This window comes from Mobula hypostoma, chromosome 18 (genome assembly GCF_963921235.1).
Source record: "Mobula hypostoma chromosome 18, sMobHyp1.1, whole genome shotgun sequence".
Classification (NCBI taxonomy): Eukaryota; Metazoa; Chordata; class Chondrichthyes; order Myliobatiformes; family Myliobatidae; genus Mobula; species Mobula hypostoma.
The window spans coordinates 56425376-56437811 of record NC_086114.1 but is presented as its reverse complement, the minus strand read 5'-3'; the positions used below and the strand labels follow the sequence as shown (position 1 = coordinate 56437811).

Sequence of the window (12436 nt, the reverse complement as noted above, 5' to 3'; positions counted from 1 at the left end):
AGGAGGGTACAGAGGCCCGGGTTTTGGAGCTTGTTGATTAGAACTGAGGGTATGATTGTGTTGAATGCAACTATTACTATTATTTCAGATGATCCTAGGCCAAGTAGAGGGCTTTAGACTCACAAGGATAAAGCTGGAATGAGTATGGAAGTTTAGCAATGGTCCTATTAAATGATAGAGCAGGCACAGAGAGTTGAATAAACTACATCTACTTCTGTTCTTTAATTTTATGATAGGCTATTGTGCATAACTTTGCTGATTTTTTTCTGAGAAGGAATCCATGAAGGTGCAAGCCTGGATTCTTTCTGTTTTGGATCAATATTTAGAATGCAAGAACAGAGACGTCATTCTAGAAATGGTATTAAGTGTTAGTTAAAACACAGTGTATTTCCAAAGGGAGATCCCCACTTTCCCAAAAGAAAATTAATTATTATAATGAAAGGTCAGAAGATTGAACAGAAACTATAGCAAAAGAATAACTAAAAATGTGACCAAGGACAATTATTGTAAAAGATAAATAAAGCTAGCCAGAAAAATAAAAATAGACTTTTTCTACAGATATTCAAAAAGATTTAGCAATGAATCTTCTCTAGATCAAGGCATAACATAACATCAGATAGCTATTGAACATGAGTGGACGGGGTGGCCTCCTTCCACTTGAGCAAGATCGCCCTCCTGGCCATAAGAGACATAAAGGCCAGTACCCTCAATTTAGATGGCTTCAATTTTGTTGCTCTATCCTCAATAATACCAAACATGGCAGTCAAAGGATTGGACTTAAAACTAACATTGAAAAGTACAGAAAAAGTTTGAAATACACCTTTCCAAAATTTTTCAAGGCTCGGACATGTCCAAAACATATGAATTAGTGTGGCCACTCTATTAGTACATCTATCACAGTAAGGGGAAATATCTGCGTAGAAACGAGAGAGCTTGTCTTTAGACATATGAACTCTCTGTACCACTTTGAATTGTAATAAAGAATGACGAGCACATAATGATGAAGAATTAATCAATTTTAAAATAATCTTCCAGCTGTCTTTGGATATGAAAATCTGTAAATCTTTTTCCCAGTCTCCTTTAATTTTATCTAAAGAGGCCTTTTTCAGTCCCAACAGCAGACCGTAAATGTAAGATATTGAACTATTGTCAAAGGGTTTCAGATTAACCAACAACAGTAGTATCATCAGCAAACTTAAATAAGGCATTGGAGCTGTGCTTAGCCATACAATCACGAGCATTAAGCAAGTAGAGCAGGGGACTAAGCGCCCAGCCCTTTGGTGCACCAGTGGTGACAGTATTTGTGGAGGAGATGTTGTTGCCGATCTAACTGTCCGGGGTCTGCAAGTGGGGAAATTGAGGATCCAGGTGTGCAAGGAGGTATCAAGGCCCAGGTATTGAAGCTTAGTGATGAGTTTCCAAGGGATGATAGTGTTGAATGCTGAGATGTAGTCAATGAACAGCATACTGATGTATGCATCTTCATTGTCGAGGTCCACCATCCCACTTATTCCCACTTCTACCTATCTCCACCTGTCAATTCCATCTACTCCCAGCTTCTTCTTACATCATTCTGATTCTACCTCCTCCCTCGCCTGCCTATCATCCCACTCATCTGGATCCACTTATTAATCACTTCATTGCTTCCCCTCCGCCACCCAGTTTTTCATACTTCCCTCTTTCCAGTCCAGTTGAAGGGTCTTGACCTGAAACATCAAGTGCCTTTTTTTCCCTCCATAGATGCTATCTGACCCATTGAGTTCCTGAACTCCTCTGTTTATTTCAGTGTAATCATTGATGTAATGGCTTATAAATGAAACAAGCAAATTGTTTACAGTGTTGGTACATCAAATGGCCATAGCAGTTCTTTTCCATGGCATGCACTTTTTATAGGGCCCTATGTGGTATTTTGCACTAATGCCTTTACATGTAGGCATATTTGAAAATTTACTTAATCAGATGGCAGAAGAAAAGAAGCTGTTCTTGAATTGCTGAGTGTGTGCCTTTAGGCTCCTGTATCTCCTACCTGATGGTAACAGTGAGAAAAGGGCATGCTCTGGGTGCTAGAGGTTCTTAATAATGGACGCTGCCTTTCTGAGACACCGCTCCCTAAAGATGTCCTGGGTACTTTGTAAGCTAGTACCCAAGATGGAGCTGACTAGATTTACAACCTTCTGCAGTTTCTTTCAGGCCTGTGCAGTAGCCCCTCCATACCAGACAGTGGTGTAGCCTGTCAGAATGCTCTCCAGGGTACAACTATAGAAGTTTTTGAGTGTATTTGTTGACATGCCAGTTCTCTTCAAACTCCTAATAAAGTATAGCTGCTGTCTTGCCTTTTTTATGACTGCATCAATATGTTGGGACCAGGTTAGATCCTAAGAGAGAGCTTGACACCGAGGAACTTGAAGCTGCTCACTCTTACTTCTGATCCCTCTATGAGAATTGGTATGTGCTCCTTTGTCTTACCCTTCCTGAAGTCCACAATCAGCTCTTTCATCTTACTGATGTTAAGTGCCAGGTTGTTGCTGCAACATCACTCCACTAGTTGGCATATCTCACTCCTGTACGCCCTCTTGTCATCACCTGAGATTCTACCAACAATGATTGTATCGTCAGCAAATTTGTATTTGGTATTTGAGCTATGCCTAGACACACAGTCATGTGTATACAGAGAGTAGAGCAGTGGGCTAAGCACACACCCCTGAGGTGCGCCAGTGTTGATCGTCAGCGAGGAGGATATGTTATCACCAATCCACAAAAAATGTGCTCTTCTGGTTAGGAGGTCAAGGATTCAATTGCAGAGGGAGGTACAAAGACCCAGGTTTTGCAACTTCTCAATCAGGATTGTGGGAATGATGGTAATTGAAAGCTGAGCGGTTATATATGGTTATATATAGACATCTACATTTGTAATTTGTGAGCTACACTACTAATGTGGTGCCTTCTGCTCCAACCTTGAATGCTGTAAACTTAAGTAAATCTATTGTTTCAGATATTAATGAATGTGAACGAAACCCTCTACTCTGTCGCGGTGGCACCTGTTCAAACACTGACGGAAGCTTCCGTTGTTCCTGTCCACTTGGCCATGAAGTATCATCAGATGGAACATCATGCATAGGTAAACTACAGTTGATGAAGAAAAACTCCAAACTAAGAAGTACTTTTGAAACTTAATTCAGCTCATGAAAACTTTTGTATATTTGAAAATTGAAGCTATGACTAAGTTTCCAACACTAATTTGAACAAATAGAACCAGTAGCAAACATTTACTACTGTATTAATGCAAGTATTTGGCAAAGTTGATCTATTCGCAATGAATGGCAGTAAATTCTTCATACGCTGTTGATTCAAAATCTTTAGGGATCCCAATCTGTAAATTTAGTTGAGCACATTTTGGCTTTCTATGGTTAGTGATTGTGTTTGCAATTTACTCCAATTCAAGGAATTAAATATGTTTTGATCTGTACGTACTGCCAGATATTTATCTGAAAGTTTTCTCATCTTTATTGTCCATAATCAAATTCAGTGTGCTCTTTAATTTCAAAAATTATCATAAGCATGTTTTCTTAATAAATCATTTTTCTGCACTACATTTTACATTGTTTGCTTTTATAAAAAATGATTTAAATACTTTAAATTATTTTTATAGATATAAATGAATGTGCGTTGAGTGGCAACCTTTGTAAAAATGGTCGCTGTGTCAACATGATTGGAAAATATCATTGTTCCTGTAACATTGGCTACCAAACAACACCTGACGGACAAGGATGTGTTGGTAAGCACTCTTTGTAAGCTGATTAGGGACTATTAGAGAACTAAAAAGTACTTCACTGTGTGTTGGGGCTCCCTAATTTAGCCAGTTCTCAGAACTATGACATTTCCCCCCTTCATTTCCTGCAACCTTTTCTCTCTCACAGGCCAGTCAACTCCACACTGATCTTCCTACACTGGAGGTAATTTACAGTAGTCAGTTAACCTAGAGAGTAGCACGTCTTTGGGATATAAAAGGAAATTGCAGCGTCTGGGGCAAACCTGTACATCACAGGGAGAATATGCAAACTGCACACAGACAGCACCAGAAGTCAGGATTTAACCTCCATTGCTGGAATGTGCAGTGGTAGCCATCCACTATGGCACCTATTCACACCCTTCCGAATGCTGAATCCACACTTTTTATAAAGATTAATTACAATTCCTGTCTTTATTCTCTTTGCCTCTGTTTACAAAGTCCCAAATGCTATTATGTATTTTAACAACTTTCTCAACCTGTCTTAATACTTTCAAATATTGTACAATGCCTATAAGAAGTATTTACCCCCTTCAAAGTTTTCATGTTTTATTGTTTTACAACATTGAATCACAGTGGAATCAATTTGGCTTTTTTTGACACTGATCAACAGAAAAATCTATGAGCAACGGAGGATGAGAGGTGACCTGATAGAGGTGTAAAAGATGATGAGAGGCATTGATCATGTGGATAGCCAGAGGCTTTTTTTCCAGGGCTGAAATGGCTAACACAAGGGGGCATAGTTTTAAGGTGCTTGGAAGTAGGTACAGAGGGGATGTCCAGGGTAAGTTTCTCACACAGAGAGTGGTGGGTCCATGGAATGCATTGCTAGCGATGGTGGTGGAGGCAGATACAATACGGTATTTTAAGAGACTCTTAGATAGGTACATGGAGCTTAGAAAAATAGAGGGCTATGCAGTAGGGTAATTCTAAGCAGTTTCTAGAGTAGGTTACATGGTCGGCACAACATTGTGGGCCGAAGGGCCTGTAATGTGCTGGAGATTTCGATGTTATACTTTCTATGAAAAAGACTTGTGTAAAGTCAAAACAGATCTCTAAAAAGTGATCTAAATTAATTACAAATATAAAAGCACAAAATAATTGATTGCATAAGTATTCACTCCCTTTAATATGACACACCAAATCATCACTGGTACAACCAATTGGTTTTAGAAGTCACAGAATTAGCTCAGTGGAGATCACCGTGTGTAGTCAAGATTTTTCAATTGATTATATTAAAAATACACCTGTATCTAGAAGGTCCCACTGCTGGTGGGTCAATATCCTGGCATAAACTACACCATGAAGACAAAAGGACACTCCAAGCAACTCCACGAAAAGGTTATTGAAAAGCACAAGTCAGGAGATGAATACAAGAAAATTTCCAAGTCACTGAATATCCCTTGGAGTACAGTTAAGTATCAAGAAATGGAAAGAATGTGGCACAGCTGTAAATCGGCCTAGAACAGATTTGGGAGCAGCTTCTTTCCAACTGTGATAAGACTGCTGAACGGATCATGACCCGGATCTGGGCCATACCCTCCAAATATCCGGACCTGCCTCTCGGTTTTTTTGCACTACCTTACTTCCCATTTTTCTATTTTCTATTTATGATTTATAATTTAAATTTTTAATATTTACTATCGATTTGTAATCCAGGGAGCAGGAAGCACAGAATCAAATATCGCTGTGATGACTGTATGTTCTAGTATCAATTGTTTGGCGACAATAAAGTATAACAGGTTGTCCTCAAAAATTGAGTGACTGTGCAAGAAGGGGACTAGTGAGGAAGACCACCAAAAGACCTATGACAACTCTAGAGGAGTTACAAGTTCAGTGGCTGAGATAGGAGAGATTGCGCATACAACAACTGTTGCCCGGGTGCTTCACCAGTCACAGCTTAATGGGAGAGTGGCAAAGAGTAGGCCACTGTTGAAAACGACTCACATGAAATCTCAGCTAGAGTTTGCCAGAAGGCATGTGGGAGACTGAAGTCAGATGGAAGAAGGTTCTTTGGTCTGATGAAACTAAAATTAAGCTTTTTGGCCATCAGATTAAATGCTATGTTTGCAATAAGCCAAACACCATGCACCATCAAAAACATACCATCCCTACCATGAAGCTTAGTGGTGGCTGCAATATGCTGTTGGGATGCTTCACTGTAGCAGGCCCTGGAGGGCTTGTGAAGGTAGAGGTTAAAATGAATGCAGCAAATACTGGGAAATCCTGGAGAAAATCTTGATGCAGTCTGAAAGAGAACTGCAACTTGGGAGAAGATTTGTTTTCCAGCAAAACAATGACCCCAAGCATAAAGTCAAAGCTACACAGGAATGGCTTAAAACAACAAAGTCAATGTCCTGGAGTGGCCAAGTTGGAGTCATTGAGAATCCAATTGACAATTTGTGGCTGAACTTGAGAAGAGCTGTTCACTCACAATCCTTATGCAATCTGACAAAGCTTGAGCAGTTTTGTAAAGAAGAATGGGAAAAAATTGCAGTGTCCAGATGTGCAAAGCTGATCGAGTCCTATCTACACAGACTCAAGGCACATCTACTAAATACTAGCTTAAAGGGGGTGAATATTTATGCAATTCATTATATATTTTATATTTGTAATTAATTTAGATCACTTTGTAGAGATCTGTTTTCACTTTGACACGAAAGAGTCTTCTTCTGTGATCAGTGTCAAAAAAGCCAAATTAAATCCACTGTGATTCAATATTGTAAAACAATAAAACATGAAAACTTCCAAATGAGATGAATACTTTTTATAGGCACTGTATTGCCTAATTTTTTACGTTCATGCATCCTCTTCGGAATTGTATGCTTTAGATTATAAAATCACTTCGCCATCTTCCAAACAAAATGCATTGCTGCATTAAGTTTCATCCATTACATATCCACCTGCCTGTTTTCTTGTAATAGCTTACATTCTTCTGGTTATCATGCTTTCAGATGTTACCTGATATACAAATTTTGAAATTGTACACTTGCAAACCAAATGAAGGTTAGAATCTGAGTTGTTGGTAGCCTCCAACTTAACATCAATATATAACTTCCAGTAACCACTCCCCTCTATTGCCCAGCCGTTGTTTATCCTTATCCCTCTGGCCTTTTATCCCTTCTCTTTCCCTTCCCCTGCCCATCACCCATACCCTTCTCTATCTAATTCCCCACCTCCTTCCCTTTATTCCGTGTTCCATGGTACTTTCCTATCAGATTCCATTTCTTCAACCCTTCGCCTTTTCTACGTGTCAATTCTAAACCCATCACATAATTCCCACCTATCTACCTTCTCCCTCTCACCTGATTTCACCTATCAGCCACCAACTGGTGCTCCTCACTCAACCCATTTATTCTGGCTTTTGCTCTCTTTCTTTTCAGTCCTGATGAAGGGTCTCAGGCCAAAATGTTGACAAATTATTTCCCTTCATAGAATCTAAATGGTCTGAGATCCTCAGAAATTTTGACTGTGTTGCTCCACATTTCCAGCATCTGCATAATCTCTCATGTCTGTGTTTATATTCCCATGATAATTTTGCATCCATGCTTGTCCTTTCATTCCACTGTAGTTTTGCTGGCAGGCCTTTCATGTAACACTTTACCAAAAATCTATTCAGAATCCATGCATACAATATTAGATATTTTACCTTCATTAATCCCCTCTTGTTACCTGATCAAAAAGGTTATTTATTAATTGACCATAACCAGTTTTAGTTTACTTATCCATGAGATATTCTAGATTGTCATTTCTAATAGATGCCACACCATTAATGATTACACTGTCATGAATATAGTTGTTGGGTTGTCCTAACATAATTCTTTGGTGTATAATATGTGTAGTTCTCCAGTTCTTAGAGAAAACCCATATTCAATAATGATTCAATGATGATAACCAAAAATATTTCCACCTTTAATTTAGAGTTTAAAATTTTAATCACTGCCCTATCCAAACACCTGAAAATTACAGCCCAATTTTTATTGCAGATATTGATGAATGCACAATATCGAATGGAGGATGTGAGAATTACTGTACAAATTCTGAAGGCAGTTATGAATGCAGTTGTAGGAGTGGCTATGCCTTGCTACCAGACCAGCGAACTTGCACAGGTAAAGCGCAGGTATTGAGATATTGGTAAGATATAAATTCACACTGTTAAGCCGTTTTGGGAATAACCTTTCCAAAAGTATTTATATAAATATCAAACGGTAAAGGTCCCAGCACAGATCACTGTGGCACATCACTAGTCACAGATCTCCATTCTGAAAAACGACTTTCCATCACTGCCCTCTGCTTCCTACCATCAAACCAATTATGAATCCAATTGGCTAACTCTCATTGAATCTCTTGCACTTTAACCTTCCAGACTAGTCTACCATGCAGTACCTTGTCAAAGACCTCGCTAAAGTCTGGACAGACAATATCTACACCTTGCCCTCATCTATCCTCTTGGTTACCTCTTCAAAAAGCTGTAATTTGTTAGACACAATATGCCATGCACAAAGTTGTGTTGACTATCTCTGATCAGATGTTATCTATTCAAATGCTGGTAGACCCTGTCCCTCTGAACTCCTCCAGCAAATTCAGTTCAAAGTACATTTATTATCACAGTATGCATTCATTCATGACTCCGTCTGTCTAAGTAGACAATGGATGTGCCCATTCTGGGACGCAGACCTGGGCGATAGATAAGGAGATCCTGGGCTGCCCAGACATTAAGATCCCCCTCTCGGCCTCGCGGATGTGGTCCAAAGGAATGCGAAGCAGTACATTTGGCATCAGCTTGGCTGCAGGAGCTGCCAGGAGGTGATGTGATATGTCATCCAACCGCCTCAGGGGTTCCATCACAATACGCATACTTTGACAAAGTCCTGCACTACAGGTGGCTTAGTCAGTACTGAGGAAGTTGAAATCTTCCACTATTACTATTATTCTTACAACTATTTATGATCTTCTTATGAGACTTATAAAAAGAGCAGATGGGTCTCCTTATCCCCATTGACTTGGAAGTGCCTCCAATATAGTTTCATCAAAGTCATATCCAATCTTGTTTCTAAGTTCTATCCATATACCCTAACTGGACAATCTCCAAATGATACCCTCTCCAAGGATGAACCTTGGTGTGAAAGAGGCAACATACTATTCTAGAATTATGTCTGTGCCCCCAGTATAAAGAAAATAGTTGATTTACTGCTCATGGCTGCACTTTCTGTGTAGCTATTCTCTGCATTCTGCTCTTGTTTTATCTTGTACTACTTCAGTGCACTGTGTAATGATTTGATTTGTCTGAACAGTATGCAAGACAAGCTTTTCAGTGTACTGCAGCATACGCTCAATGGCCACTTATTATGTGGAACCCAATGTGATCTTTTGCTGCTGTAGCCCATCCACTTCAAGGTTTAATGTGTTATGCTTTCAGGAATGCTGTTCTGCACACCATTGTTGTTGTGCATGATTAACTGAGTTCCTGGCTCCTTTTTGTCAGCTTTAACCAGTCTAGCCATTCTCCTCTGACCAAAACCCTATAGACTGTTGTGGATGAAAATCTCAGGAGATCAGCATTTTTTGAGATACTCAAACCACCCCTCCCCTAGCACCAACAATCATTCCACAGTAAAAGTCACTTAGAGCACATTTCTTCCCCATTCTAATGTTTGGTCTGAACATCAACTGAACCTTTAGATAATGTTTGCATGCTTTTACACATTGTTGCTGCCACATGATAGGCTGATTAGATATTTGTACTAACAAGAAGGTATATGGGTGTACCCAATCAAGTGGCTATGAAGTGTATGTGACAATAATAAACCAATTGAACCCAATTCAATTCAATTGAGTCTCTGTGTGACATCTACACGATGCATTGTAGCATCCCTCTAAAGCTCCTTCAACAAAATCTCTTGAACATGTGACCTCCACCACCTAACTGGGTGCTCAGGGTCTAAATCCTACGTAACTTCATGGTGGGAGAACATTTAACCAATCAATAAATACCAGCATTACCAGTGATAACCTAAACCATGAGTGAATATGGAAACACTGTCATGACTTGTATCATGGGATCTTTGTTCTCACTAAACATACGAAAGGAACTTTAATCAATTCTTCATCAGAAACATGGTAGTGTTGCTGGTTCGTATTAATGTTTTACATTACATTATACGTTGTGTTGGAATGCAGACTGAAACATGACAATGATGTAAACTATTCTTTTCTTTCAGATATTGATGAATGCGAGGATAATCCTGACATTTGTGATGGAGGGCAATGTGTCAATATACCTGGAGAATATCACTGCCTGTGCTATGATGGATTTATGGCATCGGAGGATATGAAGACATGTCTAGGTTAGACTGAATTCTTTTCTCATTTCTGGAACTGTTGCTTAATTTTTAGGCAGGCAATATGAGTCTGTAGTGAAAATAAAACAGAATTTAGTAATGTTTAAAAGAGCATCATTCAACAGTAGAACTTCTCTTAAAAGTTAATGTGTTGATACTTGGTATATACTGTAATCTTTAAATTCTGACCTGCAGATGTTAATGAATGTGAACTTAATCCGAACATATGTCTTAGTGGCACCTGTGAGGATACAAGAGGATCATTCATTTGTCACTGCGAACTGGGGTACTCTGTGAAGAAAGGGACAACTGGTTGTACAGGTAAATAAATCTTCCACTTTTTTTTCTTGCTTTATTCAAATTTAGCATTTAAATTTATTATAGTTGAAAATATTATTCCAAAGTTAAAAGTTCAAAGTACATTTATTATCTAAGTATGTATCCATATACAACTTTGAGATTCGTCTTCTTGCAGGCAGCCACAAAACAAAGAAACACAATAGAACCAGTTTTAAATAAAACCCTGTACAAGAAACACCCAATGTGTGAAAAAAGAACAAATCATGCAGACATTAAAAAAGTAAACAAATAACACACAGAAGATTAACCACAGAGTTCTCAAAAGTGAGTCTGCAGACATGGAGCCAGTTTGGCACTGAGGCAAGTGAAGCCAGTCCAGGAACCCGATGACTGCAGGCCATTGTTGCAGAGACAGTTCAGCGTTGAAGTGCTTTGAACAAATCGTGCAAATGGGGGAAAAAAAAAGAAACAAAAACACATGGAATATGAACTGCAGAGTCCTAGAAAGTGAACCCACAGCTGCAGAACCCGTTCAGTGCTGAGGTGAGTGAAGCCCATCCAGGAGCCCAATGGCTGCAGGGCAACAATTGCTCCTGAATCAGGCAGCATGAGACCAAGAATCCTGCATCTCCTGCCTGATGATAGTAGCAAGAAGAGAGGGAGACCAGTGAAATGCAAGCAGATGGCATTTAACACCTGTTCATTTTCTGCTTTCATCCTCGACAATTTTAATCTTGCTCAATGCTTTAATCAGCATGGAGTAATGGAGCTGACCACTGGTTCATGTTTTGCCAACAGACATCTATGCAGCATCCACCCACAACAATGGCTGTCCCAACAGTTTATGCATTCACAAGAGTCTAGTTCTCTGAATCCCTCAGGAGGTCCCAAAAGTGCCAGATCTTTTAGTCTATTAGTACATAGTCCATTAAGATTCTAACAAGTCCAAGAATAGTATATCTTAAATATCTAAAATTCTCCATTTCCTGGTATGTCAGAAATCATCTGCAACCTATTTTAACAAAATTTACATACTTCCACGATTTTTTTCATGTATGAGGGGTGATTGATGAGTTCATGGGCTAAAATAGAAGGAGTCAATTTTAGAAAACGTAGCACATTTATTTTTCAACATAGTCCCCTCCTACATGTACACACTTAGTCCAGCAGTCGTGGAGCATACGGATCCCTTCTTTGTAGAAGTGGTCCACAGCAGGGATGATTGATATGTTTGTGGCTTAAGGTGGAAGGAGATGAGTTACTAACTTCAAACTTTCTGCATTATCACTCAAAGAGTTGAACTGCACGTGCATGTAACAAGAGCATCTTGGACCTCCAAGGGGTCCACAGCACAGGTGATTGATAAGTTTGTGGCCTAGGTAGAAGGAGATGAGTTATACAGCTCTTGTTACGTGCACATGCAGTTCAACTCTTTGTGTGAAAATGCGGAAAGTTTGAAGTTAATAACTCATCTCCTTCTACCTTAGGCCACGAACTTATCAATCACCCATGCTATGGACCACTTTCTGGAGGTCCAAGACGCTGACTTCTACAAAGAAGGGATCCGTATGCTCCACGACTGCTGGACTAAGTGTGTAAATGTAGGAAAAACAAGTGTGTTAGGTTTTCTAAAATTGACTCCTTATACCTTGGGCCACAAACTTATCAATCACCCCTCGTATATTGTGTTCTCTAGTCAAAGAAAGGTTTTAGTAAAACAAATATATGTCAATGTAGTATTAAGATTGCTGTTTGCTACGTATTATAAAATTAAATCTGGGCTTTGTCATGTATTTTATGATACAACAAAAATATTCAGAACCTTTCAGGTTATATTACTGTCTATTGTTCTTTAAAATCCATCAGAGACTCCTTTTAATTTAATAAATATGAGAACATCAAAATCCTGTGCACTTTATACCTGCCCTCTGTCTACAATTTTTTTCCTGGTGAATTAGATAATAATTCACAAGCAAATAATATTTGATATTGGTTGTTAAGGTAAATC

General features: G+C 39.1%; 1 protein-coding gene across 3 annotated transcripts in view; it reads left to right on the top strand.

Moving 5' to 3' along the window:
• Positions 1 to 12436, top strand: part of LOC134358560 (fibrillin-1-like) — a 462213-nt gene that overhangs the window by 297096 nt on the left and 152681 nt on the right. For all 3 annotated transcript variants that reach the window (XM_063070931.1, XM_063070932.1, XM_063070930.1), the window contains 5 exons: positions 2993 to 3118; positions 3650 to 3775; positions 7774 to 7896; positions 10009 to 10134; positions 10324 to 10449. In XM_063070931.1, coding sequence (XP_062927001.1) covers positions 2993 to 3118; positions 3650 to 3775; positions 7774 to 7896; positions 10009 to 10134; positions 10324 to 10449 — 627 coding nt within the window. The remainder of the gene's footprint in view (positions 1 to 2992; positions 3119 to 3649; positions 3776 to 7773; positions 7897 to 10008; positions 10135 to 10323; positions 10450 to 12436) is intronic.